This window comes from Chrysoperla carnea, chromosome 1, assembly GCF_905475395.1.
Source record: "Chrysoperla carnea chromosome 1, inChrCarn1.1, whole genome shotgun sequence".
In the NCBI taxonomy this organism is placed as follows: domain Eukaryota; kingdom Metazoa; phylum Arthropoda; class Insecta; order Neuroptera; family Chrysopidae; genus Chrysoperla; species Chrysoperla carnea.
Window position 1 is genome coordinate 130,129,794 of NC_058337.1, and position 20,984 is coordinate 130,150,777.

The window sequence follows — 20,984 nt, forward strand, 5'->3', positions numbered from 1 at the left end:
TCTATAAATCAAATACCTGATTCTAATCACTTTTCTTGTCCGAAACCTTGAATAATCACAGAGAGATTTTCCATTTTTCCTCTTTAGTTTGAGAAGTACTGGTTTAGTACAACATTTAGGATAAAATTGGATGATTTATTAGTAAAGTAAAACATCCTGTAAAAACACAAGGAGCCAAAATGACTCATTTTACTGGAGATAATATAGTTAAGAGTACATTTGTGATTTTTTTTTATTCTTTACTTTATTTGATATATGACCTTTTGAGACCAATCTGAAAGAATATTTAAAGCTTATATTTTATTCAGGAGTTTGAATTTATGTGTCATCTTAGTTTGACCTTCAATGAACCTTGAAAGGTAATTCACATGTCTGCATAGTTCATCTGGGTCATTTTTTGTGTACTTTTTTAGTCTGCTTGGTGTTAGGTGTATCAGTGTATGTTCGAAATATTGTCCAATCTGATAATAATTCACTAGAGAGTTTCCCTTTATTCAATAATTTCGTTGTGACAAATTAGTTTTACCGCGACGAATTTTTCGACATCTATCATATTGTCTCGTTTTGTTTCTATAATTAAATATTTTATATCGTCATGGTCTCGTCTCGTTTTTATAGTTTCAAATCTTTTTGGAATCTTAACAAAAGTAATTATTATTAATATATGATCAGTTTATTCGTTTAAAAAGAATTCGATGTAAAAAACAGCATAAATTCTGACAAAATTGATTTGTGATATTTATCTCGATATCGAATAATTATGTCTTATTTCGCTTGTATCTCCCACGTTAGAAGTTTCGAATATAATTCGTGTTTTGAACCTATTTATTTCCCGTTGTTAATTTAAAATAAACGCAAATTAATATATAAATAGATCAAATAACAAATTTTCTTTACGAGAATGATTTTGTACATAAATTATGTATTAAATTAGAAAATAGTTTTGAAATGAAAATTACTATTGGAAAATAATGTGAAAACATTAATATTCAGATGAGGAAATGTGATTAAAATTGTGATAAAATTTCATAGTTTTGTATACGTGTTGTAATGAAAAATTCTGATTCAAAAAATGATTCATTTCTGTTGAACTTCAAAATTATTCAAAACCTAAATTTATTTTTAAAACTCGAAAAGTAGCCGATGGTTGAACTTGAAATATTGATAAGTCGTTGCTATTGTACTCAAAAATGTTTATACTTTGTATTCCGAAGTTCCATAAAAACGGGAAATATTTTAGAATGGCTGAAAAAAATTGAGATTACATATAAAACTTTCTTTTGCTAAAAGGAGATGAGCTTCTTTGATTGCTTCTAACTTCTTCGTTTTTTAATCAATTTTATTTTCACTTATAAATTTTTTCATGGTATCAAGTCGAGTTTTACAATTTTATGGGTAATATGGCCAATTCCACATCAGGATTATCCAATTTCCCCCTAGTACTAGAACTACGGTATTGTCACAACCTTCCTTTCCAGTTTAATTTGTCAAATAAACTGAAAGCTATGGGAGATTAAAAAAAACGGATAGGTTCGTGGAGAGCTTAGCTTGTCAGATAAAATTCTATCGATGGAAGTGAATCAAATCGTGAGTTAGATTATAATTATGTTACATCACTAATGTTTATTATCTAAAACATTATACTATACAACGTATTTTAAGTATGCAGATTTAGGTTTACAGATAAGAGATTATCAACGTATATTTACAGAATTCTACTGGTATAGATACTATTAAACCTACTAGTTAACTATGAATACCCTTATAATAAAAGGTGTTGCTTTTATAGGTTCACATCTTTGAGGTGGCAACAATCTTTTGTTAGACAATCGATTTTTTAGCACACAGCGTTTATTCATTTCTTAATAAATAGACTTAGAAACGGATTAGCCATTGTAGAAGGAGTAGCAAATGGGAAAAATAGAAACAGTGGAAAGAAATAGACACATTTACGGTCAAAGGGCACGGAAAGTAGTTTTGATCATGCTGATATTATGAATTCAATCCTCAAAAACCCTTTCCTCTCGAGCTACCGTTCTCACAGTTGTGTTTTCTCGTTGGTAAAACGTTTCGTATGGGTATGTCAAGACCCTGCCTGTAGACTCAACCCTTGAAAACCCTTTCCTTCCAAGATTTGGCCCATCAAAGGGCCGAAATTCTAGATTTCCTGATTTTCAACGATGTTATGAATGTTATGTGTGTTTCGATAACTATTTTTCGTGGAAATTTGCAAATATCTCATGTAGACATAACTTTTGACGGGCCGTAACTTAGAAGGAAAGGGTTTCTGAGGGTTGAGTCCATAAAAACTTTTGATCAGCATGATTTAAACTACTTTAATCCATAGTTTTCAAAAAATTTTAACCGAAACCAAAAAATCAATGTATTGTGTACGGGGCCCTTTTTACATTTATTTCAAATTTTCTGTGCTTTATATAAGTCAAAGTTCCTTATATATGATACTTTTTGTATCTCAACACATTATATATAATAATAATAATGGGGGTTTAACCTCCGATTTGTGACGCATGCCTTATCACAGAGGCCACCCACATCATTATTTGTTAATCTTTATTTATTCCATTACATTTTTGATGTGGGTGGAATCGGTTACTTCGTTTTTATCCAAGCGACGACACTGTGATCAATTCTGCACTCCCATTATTTATAAATTGTTCACACTGCCGCTGCCTGGATTCGAACCCGCAACCTAAGTCTAAATAGTCTAACGTTCTAAAACTAGCGCCTTAGACCGTTCGGCCATTTAGGCTCAACACATTATACCACTTAACATATCAGGATGAGACTGTATACACATCAATGGAAGACCCACATATTTTCATTTGAACAATTACAAAGAACGACTTAAAAATCACCAGTAACATGTGGTAAACCTATGGAGATATATGCATATGAAGTAATTTAAACTCTTCAATAATTAAATACGTTCTTCTTTACTTCGGAATAGTACACTGAATCGAGTGTTAGAATGTAAGTAGAAAAGGATAGTTCTATAATATTGATATAAAACTGTTGTTTTCTACTCATACTAATGTGTATAAAGTGTATACACACACATATGTACAAAAAGAATGTTTTTTTTTTTTTTTTATTATTAAAATTGGCTTCAGCTAATTTGCTATACAGCCATTATCCAAATAAAGTATACAATTATATTACAATAAATAATTAAATAATAAATAGATCAGAAAAACAAAAATTTAACATTCAGGAGAAAAAAAAGTGTAATTTAGAAATTAAAAAATAAAAGTAAATTGTTTTCTAGTATCCAAAAATAAAAAGATGAATCTCAAACAAACAAAAAATCATATAAATACAATATGTAAATTGCAAATAAAGAAAAAATAAATAAATTCAGTTAAAAAAAAGAGTAGGAGAAGACAGAGAAAAAAAAAAATAAATAAATAAATAAATAAATAAAAATACAAATATATGAAACGTACTTTCTATTTTACGAACACAAGGACACATGGAATTAGACAGGAAGTTCGTCGTCGGGACCCGTCGAGACTGTATACAAAGGAAATATCACGAAAAAACACATAGGTTGGGGGCCGCGGAAGGGTTGACAGTAGAGGGGGCTACACACAAATTTTTTTTTTTTTTTTTTTTTTTTTTTTTTTTTTTATTATAAAACAAAAAATAGATAAGAAGGGGGGGGGGTTATATTTATATTTGAAATTTGGATTTGTTGAGGAAATTGCAAATTGCAGAGAGGATTTCAAGCTTATTTAGAGATAGGAGATGGGGAATATAATACGGACCAAAAACGCCCATACGGGCTAGGGAACTTAGAAGAATATTTCTATGCTGATTAAGGAGTGGGCAGGCGAACGTTATGTGATTTATGTCACAATAATAATATCCACATCTACATCTGGTGTCTGGAACAATATGTATTCGATGTAGATGGGCAGGTAACGAATTGTGGCCTGTTCTCAAGCGACCAATCATTGTTATGTTTTTCCTGCCCACTTCCCATTTGTGGAACCATGTTTTAAGTGATGGAGTTGGTTGTATGTCATGTAGCTTACGCCCTTTAGGCGATGTATTCCACATTTGAGTCCAATCACTCAGCATAGAACTTTTGCAGATAGCCCACAGATCTTGTGCGGGTGGAGGTGAATTATCTTCTGGTCCAATATGAACTGCGTCCCTAGCCAACATATCAACAAATTCGTTCCCACGTATACCAATGTGTGATGGACACCACACAAAAGCAACGCAGAAACGTTTTTGAATTAGTTTCAATACGGTGTTTTTGATTAGTACTATGAGGGAGGGAGTTTTAGAGGTGATGCAATTTTGTTTTATAAGCGAGAGAGAACTCAGCGAGTCGGATATTATAGCTGTTTTTCTAATACTGTTTGAGTCCACGTATGCTAGTGCCTCCAAAATGGCAACGCATTCCGCAGAGAAAATTGAAAAATGTTCTGATATACTAAGTGTGGCAGAATGCGCACCACAATGAAAAGCAACGCCCACTCGTGAATCTACACTCAACTTAGAAGCATCTGTATAGATGTGGGTATAGTTGGGGAGAATTGAGGAAAGGTAATCATTGAAAGTGGAATTGACGAAGGGCGAGCCATAGTTTGCATGTCCGCTGTCAAGTCCACAATCAATAAATACCGGGATTTCCGTATATCGGGATGGAAAGTCAAAGGTGAAGAAGGGAGATAAAAGAGATTGATAAATGGGGATTACTGCAAATACACGATAAGCCACCAAGAGAAGAGGGAGATTTTTATTTCTCCAGTAGGCCGAATTTGTACAAAGCTGGTTGAGTTGGGCAAGTTTTGGAATTAACGGGTGGGATAAAGAGGAATATTGGTTGAGGAAAAATTTTTTTGCCAAATACAGACGACGGACTATCAATGGAGGATCCGCTGCTTCAATCAATAGGGCGTTAGTAGGACAGGAGCGCATTTGTCCTAGGGCAATACGCAAGGATTGAAACTGGATTTTATCTAACTTTGAGGATCGTTGGTTTGATATTGGGCATAGGAGGAATGAGCCATAATCGATGAAACTTCGAATGATTTGTCTGTATATCATAAGTAAAGTACTTTGATCAGCTCCCCACCAAACTTTGGTGAGGCCACGGAGGATGTTAATTCGAGGAGTACACTTACTTACGATATATTCGACATGGGAGTTCCATTGCAACTTTCCATCAAAAAGGACTCCTAAGAATTTTGCGGATGGGTGGCAAGGGATGGATGTGTTGAGAAACGGAATTGATTCGATATTGTATCTGTGCCTAGTGAAAACAAGAGCTGAGCTTTTTGTAGCAGAAATTTCCAGATTGATAGATCTTAAATGGTTATGTAGTAAAACTAGAGCGTTTGAAACATAATCTATAGCCGTTTGTAAGGATTTGGACGACGAGTATAGGACAAGATCATCTGCGTATTGCAGGAGTTGAGAGGGAGGCTGAATTACATTCTGTAAGCCAGAGGTATAGATATTGAAGAGAAGGGGACTCAAGACTGCACCTTGGGGTAAGCCCATTGATGCAGTTCTAGGACCGGATAAATGATTTTGGTAGTTGACGGTGAGATGACGAATTTTAAAAAATTCGTAGATGAAAGAAGTTAGTCCAGGGGGAGCCGACAGAGACGTGAGAATGTTAATGAGAATATTAATGTCAACATTATCGAAGGCTCCTTTCACGTCAATCAAGCAGCAAACCAGGTATCCATTCTCGGAGAGAGAAATCTGGATATCAGTCAAGAGTACAGAAAGGTTATCTAGGGTAGAGGCATTTTTACGGAAGCCTCGTGAGTATGGTGGAACGATGTTATTGTATTCACACCACCATTCCAACCTGTTTTTTACTAGATGTTCCATAACCTTTGATACGCACGAGGCTAGCGCAATGGGACGGTAAGATTGGTGTATATTAGGGTCTTTATTGGGTTTAAGGATTGGAATGATCATCGTATGTCTCCATTCGTCGGGGATAGATGAGCTACTAAGTAGTTGATTTAATATTGACAGAAAAGATGATATTGTACTGTCCGACAAGTTTTTCAACATACTATAGGATATGTTATCCGGGCCAGGAGACGAATCCACTAGACCGGACAACACACCCCTTAGCTCACATATTCCGAACGGACGATCCATAGGATGATCATTTTGGGCGGGCAGGGTTTGAATAGGTATAAGGGCAAAGTCTGGAGTCAGATTTTGTAAGAAATCTAAGATCCAACCCTGGTTTGATGGAAAAGGAGGATATGGGTTGATAGCCCCCCTATACATCTTAACCTTATTCCAGATCTCTTTAATAGGCGTACTCCTGGAAAGACCTTCGCAAAAAATCTTCCAGGAATTCCGCTTTTTTTCCTTAAATAGACGCCTGGTTTGTGCCTGGGTTCTTCTAAAATTACAAAAATTATCCTGTGTAAAATTGGCCTTGAGAGACCTCAAGGCCTCCTTCCTGGTTTGAATTTGCAATTTACATTCGTCATCCCACCAAGGTGTTGGGGAAAACGGTTTTTTAGGACATTTGGAATTTGGAATGGCTATATCCCCAGCAGAGACCAAACTTTGATGAAAACTGGAATACCATTCCAAGGGATTATTATCGGATGTGGGGGGTGGAAGAAAGTCGTCTACAGTACGAGAAAACAGAGGCCAATCTGCTCTCTCGAACTGTCTACGGGGGGTATGTCTGGGGAGGAATAAATTATGACGATGATTTAAGGTTATTAAAATGGGAAAATGATCGCTACCATAGCTATCATTTAATGTATGCCAGAACGAAATTAAGCTTAGGTGAGGAGAACAAAAAGAGATATCGATAGCAGATGATCTTTGTTGAGGTGAAGGAATAGTTGTCGGTGATCCGTCATTCATGCAAACCAAGTTATTGGAATCCATGAATTCCATTAGAATATCACCTCCTCTATCGGACGCAGTGCAACCCCATAGAGGATGATGATAATTTAAGTCACCGGCAATTATTACAGGTTCGGGAACATTCTGAAACATTAGGTTAAGTTCTTCGGAAGATAAAATATTTTGAGAAGAATTGTTGTAGATGGAAACTATAGATATGCCAGCAACTCTCACCGCGATTACCTGGAAAAAAGGGTTATTCGACTCAATCGGAATAAGTTGAGCCGAAACACCCCTCCTTACAAGAATCGCAGTGCCACCATAGCCATCATATCTATCATTCCGGAAAATTTGATATCCGCGAATTTTTGATGTTGAGGTTGGTTTTAGCCAAGTTTCACTAAGCAATACAACATCAATGGGATAGGTAAATAAAATGAGAGCCAGGTTGGATTTATTTTGATTGATGCTTCGGATGTTCCATTGAAGCAGTTTGAGTTCTTGGGACACCTGATCCATTAGTGATTTTATTTATAATAGTTTGTACAATGTTTGTTTTAATAGTCGGGTCTAATTCAAAAGAGTTCAAAACTGAGATTAGTGTAGAAAAAAATGGGTCGTTGGGGGAGGGTAAGGTAGTAGAAGTAGATGGAAAACTATAAAATATGGGAGAATTCGACCTACCGTTGGGGTTAATCAACAAATTATCAATTTGGGCCGCAATAGGGTTTGTAAGGGGAGTGGAGTCTTTTCGTTTCTTAGGAACAGGGGCGGTAGTTGGTGAAGTAGTAGCCTTAGAGTACGTCCGTCGAATTGTTTGTCTAGTCGTTGTGGCGATTGGAGAAGAATTATACGACAGCAAAGGAAATTGTTGCGGGGTAGACGACACATTAATAGGATTAGGAAGGGTTACATTGCTTAAGATTTTAGGTACTTTACCACTGGCAAAAAGAATGTATTTAAACGAGTTGTCTGAGTTACTTGGTGCTTAGATTATTCTATAAGGATGACACCTACTTTTGTAAATATTTTTCGAGAATCGTTTGTGCTAATCACCGAAGGTGTCAGAAATACACACGCTAGCATTTTAAAAACTATTAATAAACTTGACCGTAAGCTAATAATTGGTCAAGGATAATTTCTTGCTTCTGTTCCGGAAGTAATATTTTTTTTGCCATAAAAAAAAATTGTTTCTAAAAAAAAAAATCCAAAAAACTGAAAAGAACCCTCGGTGACGAAGAAGTTGAAATAAAGACCTGTGTGTGTGTTTCCTAGCAGAAATTTTCCGCATTTCATAAGTTCTGTGCCAATCAAAACTATAAAAGTGAGTATGGTGAGATCCAAAATTTGATACAAAGCAAAAAAGTTAGGGTACGGCGTGTCTATCATTGTAGCGTGCGTTTAGCCAAGAGTACGACATTGAATTTATTTTTGTAAGGCCATTCATTTTTGTGCTTCTAAAGAGTCACGTTTATATCAAAAAAACCCGCAACGTTGGAGTCCTACGAAAGGTCTGAAAAGCCCTAGAAAATGAATTGCTGCAGAAGGTCCATAGGCGGCTATTTGATCCAGAGTGATTTGATACTTAATATTCGATTAATAAAAATACATATAACTAAGATAATATTAAATTTTGTGTGTTTATTTTAAAATTAATGTTTTCTGTCAAAGAAGCAAAAAAATTAGGTACCGGAATATATCACTATCTTACGGTCTATTTAACTATCCATGTAATAGCAGTTAAAATAACTTTAGAATTGTGAAGTTTTATTAGCTCATTAGATAAATAATAATCCTCTTTGAAACATTGGCGATTAGGAGTACTTACAAATATTTTAACTAGCTTTTTAATAACAAGCAAGAAAATAAACATTCGATGTAAACTTATAAATTATTTAACTGTTCATTTTTTTGTCACTTCTTGCATTTAGATAAACATGAATAATCCATTTGTTAAAATGTACCATTACGACATGTTTTAATAAAAGTATTATCAACAAATGCCTCACATTACTTGCATATACGTCAAGCTGAACATGGAAAAGTAAAAAATCTCTAGAATTAACCTTATCGAGTTCTTAAAAAATTGTGAAAATGCTCAACTATGTTTTAGATTGTAATATAGACACTAAAAACCGTAAGCACACTTTAATTAGCTTGACCTGTATCCATTTTTTCGGACCTACCAAAATGTTTCGAACAAAAAATGTTGCCTTTTTGTCAATAACAACTTTCTGATTTAAAATGTTCATATATCGATTACCAGTTATAGAGCAGAGTGACTTTTCCAGTGTTTTCACTGAGTAGGTCAAGCCTATGTAAGATGGGCGCCTACACACCTAAAAATTTTTGCTGGTAGCATTTTTATCGATAAAACTTATTATTTAACCCCCGAAACTAAAAAAAAGGGGTGTTATAAGTTTGCCAGCTATGTGTGTGTGTCTGCCTGTGTGTCTGTGTGTCTGTCTGTGGCATCGTAGCGCTTAAACGGATGAGCCGATTTTGGTTTTTTTTTATGTTGTTTGAAAGGTAATTTAATGGAGAGTGTTCTTACCTTTGTTTCAATTCCGAATTTAAGGCTCCGTATTTGGAAAAAAAATGCCGATGATCTTCCAAATGGGCTCTGTTTGGAAAAGGCTTTAAGCAAAAGGCAATTGAATGGAGAGTGTTCATAGTTATGCTCCGTACACGAAAAATTTGTCGTGGTTTTTTAAATTTTGTAAGTTTCACTTGCCATTGAGTTTCAAGCATATGCCAACTTATAAAAGGACACTTTATATAGTTTTTTTTTTTGTATATTATCAATATACTTACCTTAGTCCAGGAGGAATCGGCGCATGAGTACCGAAAACTATTCCACCTCAATTTTTTTATGCGATCCTCTTCAAATTGCCCTCCTAATAATATAAATGCATGTTGCCATGGCGCAACCCGGTGCCATATTGTTTAAACCGAAATTGTTTAAACAATTGCAAGGAATTGTTATTTTTCAACCGGACAAATTTTTTTTATATTCTTTATTGAAATACCAATAAAAAAGGTCTTATGACTTTTCACGATAAAGTTAATATTTTTAAAGATATGAATTTTTAAAGGATCGAAAAATCTCAAATTTGGGTACTTTCGACCCATGAAAAATATATTTAAAAAAAACATAATGTCTAAGTAATATTTTTTTTTAAATTCTCTATACAATAGTTAATAATATTGTTAATAGAGATTTAAAAAAATTTCATTGTTTATATCTTTTTTTAAATTGTTAATTTCGCGCGCTCACAAGTATGCGTCGCTTACCTTTAAGTATCGCTGTCTCTCTCTGACTTATGCGTTGCATCGGCCTCTCTGTGTCTTGAATCATTATTTATCATTTATCTTAAAAACTATCAACTTTATCAAGATTGTTATGGAGAGCAATGTTATTAATAATTAAATTGTCTACAAGTTGTTTTAATAAATTTTTTTCTGAAATCAATTTTTCAAAAGTTATTTAAGCATAAATTGGAACATGTTATTAAAATTACTTTTTTTATCAGTTTATATTACTTATTTGTTATTAAAACGGAAATTAAAGTAAAAGACCCAGTTATTGACACTGGCCTAGTTATTAGGCCAATATAATTTTCTCAAAAAACCAATTATCTTAAAATTTATATTTCAAAAGTTATTGTTAAAATTACTTGTGAGCGCGCGAAATTAACAATTAAAAAAAAGATATAAACAATGAAATTTTTTAAATCTCTATTAACAATATTATTAACTATTGTATAGAGAATTTAAAAAAAAATATTACTTAGACATTATGTTTTTTTTAAATATATTTTTCATGGGTCGAAAGTACCCAAATTTGAGATTTTTCGAACCTTTAAAAATTCATATCTTTAAAAATATTAACTTAATCGTGAAAAGTCATAGGACCTTTTTTATTGGTATTTCAATAAAGAATATGAAAAAAATTTGTCCGGTTGAAAAATAACAATTCCTTGCAATTGTTTAACCAATTTCGGTTTAAACAATATGGCACCGTGTTGCGCCATGGCAACATGCATTTATATCATTAGGAGGGCAGTTTGAAGAGGATCGCATAAAAAAATTGAGGTGAAATAGTTTTCGTAACTCATGCACCGATTCCTCCTGGACTACCTATCATTATCCAGCGATTCTGGCCTGGACCATATACAGAATAGAAGTTGCCATTTTTGCAATTTTATAGTTTTTTAGAAGTGATTGTTACAGCGCGCGTTAAATACCACGCTAAAACTGGTATTTTTTGAATGGTACTTATGAACTTATTATACTACAAAAACAATATGAATTTTGTTTCATAATTTTTGGAAAGTATTTTAATAAATTAAAGCATACACAACAGCAAAAAATTTTGATTTTTTTTTTTTGAACTGAAAGGTTCCATTAACAACTTCCTTCATATATCATAAGCAGACACAAGTAATTTCCATGTACATATACACTTATTGTGTCGTGAAAAAATACTTGCCTCATGTTGTGTAAATCACGATAAATAATTATTTTAATGGAAATACATATAATTATTTAGAACTATTCCCCATCCTTATTCTAAACTTTCTTCTTTTCCTTGCTTTTTATATTATTTTTCTTAACTGTTATAAAAATGAACTTTTTTAAGTTACACGCCTTTTCTATATAGTTACCAACACCTTAACAACACAGTCATTTTATTCATTTCAGTTACTGGAGAAAAGTAATCAACTACTTACTCTAAACACCACAAATCGAAATTAATTCCTGATGGAAATACTGGTGTAATAGCTGGCAACTGCACGAAATTTCGTCCATGTAATGAGGGCGGAATTTCGATTATTTCTTGTAGAAATTGGATAAGAACAAGTGAAAACAAACAATTGACTGAGTTAGTTGTTGAAATATTCTGTATAGAGAGAGTTGCATGTCAATGTTTGTATTATTTTTAATAAATTAGAAAAGTTGAACAATCAACACAATTACGGCGGCGATTTCAATCGCTATTTGTTTGGGTTTTCGAAAATTTCGAAAATTTTATACTCATGGACGAAAAATATGCAAATATTCGATCATTTTCTTCTAATCTATTGAAAATAAATCTTTAATGTTTTTGAAATAACTTTTTCTTAATTTATTTAAAATTGTTAAATTGCATGACCCTTAGCAATTTTAAAAAGATAAATTATTTATCTGGAAATCTACTGCTTTTGAAATCATGACATACATCTTTCCGGTAAAATATGAAAATTCTTTCAATCAACTAGGAAACGGAAAGCTAGGAATTTTTTGCAAAAATTTTTTCCTAACTACAAGTTATAAAGATGAAATTGTGTCCCTCTTTTTTCTTGAAATCGAATATTGCATTTTTTAATTTTTCAATAATGTTTATTTCGAAAACAAAGTGCCTAAGGAAACAATCACAATATTACTTTTTTGCTCAAAACTGATCAAAAAATACAAAAAACTTTTTATTTTGAAAAAAATTCAAAATTTTGTACTTTAATGGACGATCAGTTTCACTAGTCAAAAATTGGAGAAATGCTATTCTATATTGCATATTTATTGTTAAAATCAGCAGCTAGAACTAACTACCTACAGGTTACAAAGTTTTCCTCTATATCTTGTATGCATAATTACATTGCTTACGTTTTAATTAAATTACTATATAAGGTAGTTAAATTTATGACTTTATTGGCTGTATAAACTGTACATATATTGAATTATTTGCAAATATTTTCTACAATTTCTTGCACGCAAATATGGTTGATTAGGTTCGACAAATTGTCTCAAACATTATCTTAAGTATTATAAAACAAATTGCAAGAGTTATTATTATTAATTCAATCAATTTAAATATGAAAAGGGGGCGAACGCTGCATCAAGTCAGGTATTTTTGTTTTTTTGATATGCTGTTTGCAATGCTAAGGCAATCTTAAATCCAAGTTTTCGGCAGACAATTGCGTCATACTAAAATAAAAAAAACCTCCAATATTTTGACCTTTTTACAGCTTTAGTCGATTTTGACTTGAAAAGACTGGTTTTTCATCAAAAATTATGGGATTCATTTTTAAAGAAGGTTAAATTTACAATAATTTGAGATCAAGACCGGTAGTTTTGCAGGCATAGCCTTCCAAAGATTGTCTATCTTTCAACTTACAAAAAAAAACTAGTCTTTCTAGATTTGAAGTAATGTCAAAATTTTCTTTGTTTTTTTCGGTATGACTCGGTTGTCTGCTGGGTCAGGTATTTAGTATGACCCTGTCGTTTTCTGGGGGCCGAAAACTTGAATTTAACATTGCAAACAACCTATCAAAAAACAAAAATAGCTGACATGATGCAGCGTTTTCAATGTTTAATTTGATTGGCCTATAAAAGTAATATTTATATAGAAACTAATTTAAAAATTTTTAAAAGTTCATTTCTTCCTCGAGAAGTTTCAGTATAGTGGTTTCGTGCAATTGTATTAATCCGTAAGTCGCTTTGCTCAAAAGTTCTCTTTTCAATTGGTTTTTACTTTTTAATATTCTCTTGGTGTTTGCAAAGTGTAATAAAAATGAACGTTAATTGTATTCAACCGAAAATACGAAATATGGTACAGTTAATTATCGATAAATTCGAAGAGAAAGATGCATTCCATTTAATCAACATCGATGATCTTGTTAATAAATATACAGAATTCCAAGAAGTTTTACCAAAAGTTTTTCCATTTTATGGTAAGAAATTTTTAAATTATTATTGTGAAATATTAAAAGAATTTACTTTTTTTGTAGCTGTGAAATGCAACAATGACGTTGTAATATTAAAAGTTCTGGCAGCTTTGGGTATTGGCTTCGATTGTGCTACAAAAAATGAAATTCAAACTATGTTATCGCTAGGCGTTTCACCCGATAAAATTGTTTATTCACATCCAGTTAAACAAGAATCACATCTTGAATATGCCGCCTCCGTAAATGTAGGATTGATGACATTTGATTGTACAGCTGAGTTACATAAAATTTTACAATTTTATCCATCCGCAAAATTACTGATACGACTTAGCTGTGATGACAAAACAAGTGTGCATAAGTTTGGCAACAAATATGGCTGCAATTCTGATATTGGTAATTATATCTTTATTACTTCTCTTTCAGTTAATAATTTATAAACAGGCCGACAAGAAGGCGACCCCAAAAGCTCCCAAGTAACGAGTTTGGACCGAATATATTACGAATTAAGTGTAAACTACAGTAGACGATCGAGGTACCGTTTATCCTGGGCACCAAGTACCTTGGAGCCCAATTATGCCGCGATATTCAATACTATTAACCGAATTGTGAATTTAGTATATTTACGGTTAATTTAAAATGCAATTATAAAATGCACATTATTTATGCAAATTGCATATTTTTAATTTTTTATAAATCAATTTACAAAATTTCCTGACGCTTCAAATCCGACGTACTGTTCAAATTTTTCGAGCTTTGACCGTTTTTAGTGGTTCGTTTCTGCGACTATTATGATATTTTTTTCGAAAATGTATTAGTCACAGAATCGGGTCTGTACCTATTTGTTTTTGAAAATTGGTGGACCAACGCTGACAATTGAGGGAGTTAGCGAGCAAAATGGACCCTCTAAGGTCGAAGAATGATTAAATACCAACAAAATATCCAAAAATCCAATTTTTTTATTAACTTTCCTGGCAGAAATTGCAGAATTATTTTATTATCGGAATAGGAGTAATCCATACTATCCATACTAATATTATAAATGCGAAAGTAACTCTGTCTGTCTGTCTGTCTGTCTGTCTGTCTGTTACTCTTTCACGCCTAAACGGCTGAACGGAGTTTGATGAAATTTGGTATGGTGATAGATGATAACCTAGAAATGGTCATAGGCTATAAATAATCACGCCATCGTTCTTAGGAGGTAGGCAGTAGGCAGATAACTAAATTGAGTTAGTGATTTTTAGTCGTTTTTGTTGGGACTTTTGCTCTTTCACGTCTAAACGGCTGAACAGATTTTGATGAAATTTAGTAAGGTAATAGATGGTTACCTAAAAACGGATATAAGATCACGTCATCGTACTTAGGGGGTAGGAAGTAGGCAGAAAACTGAATTGAGTTAGTGATTTTTTTATGGTTTTTGCTGGGAGTTTTGCTCTATCATGGCTAAACGGCTGAACGCATTTTGATGAAATTTAGTTAGGTGATAGATAGTAACCTAGAAAAGGATATGGAATGTAGGGGGAGGGGTGAAAGTGGGAATGTTGCCCAGCAAAGCGGGTAGTTCACAGATAGTAAAATATATATTCAATTCTATTTACAGAAGCATTTGAGCTACTTGCCGTCGCACATTCATTAAAATTAAATGTTGTCGGAGTATCATTTCATGTTGGAAGTATATGCCGAGACTATAACTCATACACATATGCAATAAAGAGATCGCAAAAGGTATTTGCATTAGGAAAATCGATGGGATTTAATATGAATCTATTGGATATTGGAGGTGGTTTTCCTGGTTACAATCAAATTGAGTTTCGAAAACTTGGAAGGGTTGTTAATGATTCGTTGGAAACATATTTTTCTAGTGAAAATGTACAAATTATAGCAGAACCTGGCCGGTATTTTGTTGAATCAGCTGTAACTGCGGCATGTCGAATAACATGTATAAAAAAACGAAAAGAAAATATTTCGTATTACTTGAATGATGGAATATGTGGCTCATTTGCATTTACTAACTTTGTTAGGGATCCATTTGAGTTTAAAATTTTAAATGTAAGTAAATTATCTAAAAGCTATCTTCATGATTTTCGTTAGCGAGCAATGCCTTTAGCAATAGGTGAAGAAAACTTTGGCTTGAAATCATTCTTTGATTGGCGTGAAACTTTTTAGTCTTTTTGAAAAATCCTCTAAAATATTCATGGGTGGAAAAAAAAGTTTAAGAAGTAAAGCTGTTTTCCAGATAAGGATGGTTAAAGTTTCAATTGAATTTCAAGCATTGCGATGATACCCTTTACTCTATTGATTTGAAATTTGGATTTGTTATAGGTATTCATATTCTACTTGCCCTGGGTACTATTTTATTTTTCGAAAATCCTGTTTCCCAATTTTCATTGTTCACATCCAGGTACTTTTTCTTATTCCACTGTACCTGGATGTGAACAACGAAAATTGGAAAATTAACAGGATTGAAAAAAAAAAGTAACCAGGGCAGGTTGAGTATGAATTCCTATAACATATCCAGATTTCAAATCGATAGAGTAAAGGGTATAATCGAAGTGTTTGAAATTGAAATGTAGCTTGAACGTGTTAATTTAACCATTCTTATCTGGGATAGCGCTTTTCTTCTTAATTTTTTTTTCCATCAATGAATATTTAGGAAGATTCTTAAAAAATTTATAAAGTTTTACGCCAATCAAAGAATGATTTCACGCCAATCAAAAATATGTATAGACCAACCTTATATTTTTACAGGACTTATTAGACTCGGAATTATACTCATCAATAGTTTATGGGCCAACTTGTTGGGGTGAAGATATTGTAGATAAATCAGTACATTTACCTCAACTACAAATCAATGATTGGTTATATTTGGAACATTTTGGTGCTTACAAACAAGTGTTTGTAACAACCTTCAATGGTTTTTCAAAACCAAAAATGTATGCAATCTGTAGTACAAATATATGGACTCTTTTCAAAGCGAATTTTCCAAATTCTGAGTATAAAATTCAAAAAGATGGTACCTGTATGATTATCGAAAATAATGAACGATTCTAATAAAATTTTTCAGTGTACTTTTAGCAGAAATGCGAATAGGTCGTAAAGTATTTTCCACTACCACCATTCTTAGATGGTGAAAAGATAATGAAATTTTGTATATGGAAGCCCCATGTAAATAATTTTATGGTCAAATATGGATCAATATTTGCTAAAATGCCAATGTTACAGGTTTTCTAACACTTTATGTGGTTTACAATATTTGTAAAAGAGAATTCTAATTATTTTTCTCACAAGTAGTATGTTAGAAATGTTTCTTTATAAATATATGTATCATTTAATATAAATAATATATTTTAATAAATTATTTTTTAATAATATGATTACAAATTTAAAACTAAACAAACATGTCTTCTATTATATAGTACACACAAAAGAAAAAATGTGGGAGATCACTTTCCGTTAGTCCATATAAGCCCGTTGCAGATTTTTTGTCCAAAAGTATTCGTTACTTCTTAGATAGAAACACAGATGGGTAAAATAACAATATATATCCAAAATTAAAACAAAAAAATTTTGTAAGAGAAAAAAAAAAACAACATAAAAACCATCGACACTCCCATACATTTAAATTCACAAGATAAAATGTCTAAATTAAAATATAAAAAAATAATATCAGAAAAAAGAAGATTAAGAAACATAAAATAAACAAAATCAATTTACCTCTAAAAAAAAAACAACAACAACCAACCAACAAACAACTCGTAAAGCTTCATGTTAAAAGGTGAAAGCTGTGTTTTTCTTATCATCATAATAAACAAAAAACCATTTAATATAAAAGCAAAAAGGATTTTCCAGTCAGGATTATGTATAATTCGACATCAATGTGTTTGTACGTATACGTTGATATAAATTATTTACCAATGAATCGTGTTCTTTTCGTATTAACGTTTTGATAGAAAGTTGAAAATGAAAACCACACTCCGAAAATTTAATATAATTTTTTTCTTGGCGGATTTATTGAAGTTCAGTGCCAAATACTTAAGTTTGACTCATATGATTTCAATTTTGTAGTTTAAACCGGCTTTATCGCCAACAATTTTGTGGGGATTATTTAAAGTAAGGTTAAGTGTTAAAAAATGATTCCTTAAGGTTAAATGAGCCCTCGTAGTTTTAAGTAAACCATTCTTCCCGCTGTCTGTACCTATCATGTTCCTATGTATGTTTAGATATTTAAAACTACTCAACGGATTTTGATGTGGTATTTTCTAATCGATAGAGTGAGTCAAGAGGAAGGTATAACGCTTGCATAACATAGTAGGCGAAGCGTTTGAACTAGGGTCTGTCCCGCTGTCTGTACCTATGTGTGTTTAAATATTTAAAACTACTCAACGGATTTTGATGTGGTATTTTCTAATCGATAGAGTGATTCAAGAGGAAGGTATAATGCATGCATAATATAGTAGGCGAAGCGTTTGAACTAGGAGTTGAAAGGGATATGCTTCAAAAACTTAAAAAGTTGTGCATCGATTAAGCTCAAATATAGACAAGATATTCAACCAGCTTCAAGAATTGTTTTTATTTATTTTTAACCTTCGAGGGGTGAAAAGGTGGATCGAAAAAGTGGGGATGAAGATTCAAATATTTTCAAATATACCCAAATGGGGTATCAATTAAAGAGCATTTACTGATCTGGTTATATTAAGGTTGTACTCATCACTGCTTGTTTACCTGCATGAATCGTATACGCTTTCTTAACTGGATTGTTATGAGGCAGTAACCCATATTATACATATATTTTAGATTGAAAACGTTTTAATTATTAATACATTGTGTACGTCTATTGGGAAATGTGAAAATGTGAAAAGTTTTCTCTTACTTACCTATATACGACCTCATCTCTCGTTAGAAAATCGTAGTATATGATATTATTATTCATACATACATATATACAGTGTGTACAATTAAATCGGCACCATATGAAAAACTATTTTATTATTTGTCTTAAGAAAAAGTTATTCTTGATAAAGTTTTGCATAGAACGAAATATCAAATAATCAGATATCAAGTTTCTGCATTCGATAGATTTGTTGAAAAGTGCAAATTTTTCCCAAGAGTAAAGTATACCTTTATTTTTTACACTGTCAATAATATTTATTGAGAAAAGTTGATCCTAATTGAAAATTACGGACAAATAGCCAATACTTTCGATCCATCCATGACAAAATTAACTTAAATAATTAACCAAACTTAACTTAAATTAACTTATGTTAACTTCTTAGCTTCTATTTAACTTTTCATTTATTAACCACCGAATCAAAAAGAGGGGTGTTATAAGTTTGATCACTTTGTGTTTCTATCTGTCTGTAGCAATGTAGTTCTTAAACGGATGAAGTAATATTGGTTATCTAGCTCTTAATTTCAATTATAATAAAAAAAAACTGGGAAAAAGTTATATTTTTCGACAAACCTCGAATAGGAATGTAACAAATGATATCTGATCATTTCATATTGCATTCTAGGAATAGCAGAACTTTTTAGGAACTAGGAATTAGTTCTAGGAATAGAACAACTTTTTTTCATGAAACAAACAATAAAAAAGTTTTCCATCTTATGCCGACTTCATTGTACACACTGTACATATATAGAGTAGAGAAAGTTTCTTCTTTGGATAATAATTATTAAAATTTAAAGTTTAATATTATCATATTATACACTTAGTAGTTAGTATATACAGAGTGTTTATATAATATTCATGATGAAATTAAATTTGATATTAATTTATTTAGAGAATTCTCTTTCGAGTCGATTTAATTATTAAGTGTTGAAAAGGGATTAAATCTTATGTTAAATTTTAAGTCCATTCAGAAAATTGAATTTTGTGAATGTTGTATGGTTTTCTTTTCATTCATTTTGATCTCATTAATAGATGAACCACTATCTTTATTAATTGTTTAAATATTTTATATAAATTGAAATTTGTTGAATTTAAAAAAAATTTTATTTGTCTAATTTTTCACTGTCTATTTTTGTTTTTGTTTTTTTTTTGTTGGCAAACTAAAGAAGCAAACACCAAATTGTCAAATGCTACTCATCCAATTGTAAAATGAAGTAAATTTTTCTATTTTTGGTTCAAAATTAGAATATTTACCGGTTTTCCTCAAATTGCAGAATTTATTTATATTTTCTAAAGTAATTTTGATCCAATCATACGAATATGGCTTTTTTCGCGATTCAATCGTAATCGAGAGATGATATCTTGAAGAAATTTGATCAGTTAATAGCTCTGAAACTTTTGTTTTATTTGCAAAATCTTTTTGTGTCTTTGGATTCAATAAAAATCAAGCTTATTTTACGATATATGTATTTTTCGAGATATTTTCATAAATTTTTCGAAATATTATCTAACCACAACTAACAAACCCCATTTTATAACTTTTTGGGTTCAAATTACCTTTTATGCAAATTTCATAAAATTGTGAAACAAAAGTCTTTTTGTGTATTTTTCCAAAGGTTTTAAGAAAATCTGGAATTTTTATTTGTCTCAAATAGACAAATATCTTTTTCTATAATAGTTTTGGCTCACAAAAATTGTATCTATTTGACGATTGAACGTGTAGTTTCTGAGATGTCGTCCATAATTGTACATGTAGGGCGAAAAATCTCTCTACTATATAGTTGAACACCTTTAAAATTTTAAGAACTCCCTGTATGATGAAGTAAAATGTATTATCAAAGAATATCCCATAGAAAAACATAATGTCTTTTTCGTATAGTTTTTTTTTTAAATATATCTTGTCATAAATTATTTTCTAATCTTTATGCTGTTATTGGCTGTATCACAATATCAATATTGGTATTGGAAATTTTTGATCATTAATAATAATAAAAAACACATAGAAATTTTGTATTTTTATTGTCAATATGATTTTCATTATATTTTCATAAAATATCAATTGTTAGTAAAAGAAAATTTTCATTATAACTTTTCTGCAGTGGTATGCTCTTTTATCAACCCTCGACTTACAAAGAGCTGGATGTTATATGTTTAACGTATCTGTGTATTAGACCAAATTTTATGTCGGGGGTTTCTTTAATTTTTAATTTAATTTTATACCATCAGTACTTGCGTTATGAACATTAAGCTCACGCTCGCGATTTAAAACATAAATAACTTTTATTTATAAACGGCATATGAGGTTGAAGCTTTTTCTATCGTTATATCTTTTTATATTTTTTCTAATTATGAATTTTTCAGATTTTTCCGATCTGTCAACAGGTTTTTTAAATATATTTTTTTTTTTTAAGTTCTTCAGAAATTGTTAAAATTTTCCTCATCACGAGAGTAAATATGATTTACAAAGTCAAAGAATATTTAATATCTCTCGTTTTTTTCATCACAAAAGAAGACAAACGTTGTCAACT

General features: G+C 31.7%; 2 protein-coding genes across 3 annotated transcripts in view; one reads left to right on the top strand and one right to left on the bottom strand.

Annotated features, from left to right (window-relative positions):
* The window catches only part of LOC123297389, a 140,984-nt gene that overhangs the window by 33,760 nt on the left and 86,240 nt on the right, over positions 1 to 20,984 (bottom strand). The gene's annotated exons all lie outside the window — the stretch shown is intronic.
* Positions 13,334 to 16,674, top strand: LOC123297380 (ornithine decarboxylase-like). The gene is made up of 4 exons (XM_044879023.1): positions 13,334 to 13,577; positions 13,635 to 13,964; positions 15,169 to 15,617; positions 16,317 to 16,674. Exons 1-4 carry the CDS (start codon positions 13,418 to 13,420, stop codon positions 16,617 to 16,619), a joined length of 1,242 nt encoding a protein of 413 aa, XP_044734958.1. The 5' UTR covers positions 13,334 to 13,417; the 3' UTR covers positions 16,620 to 16,674.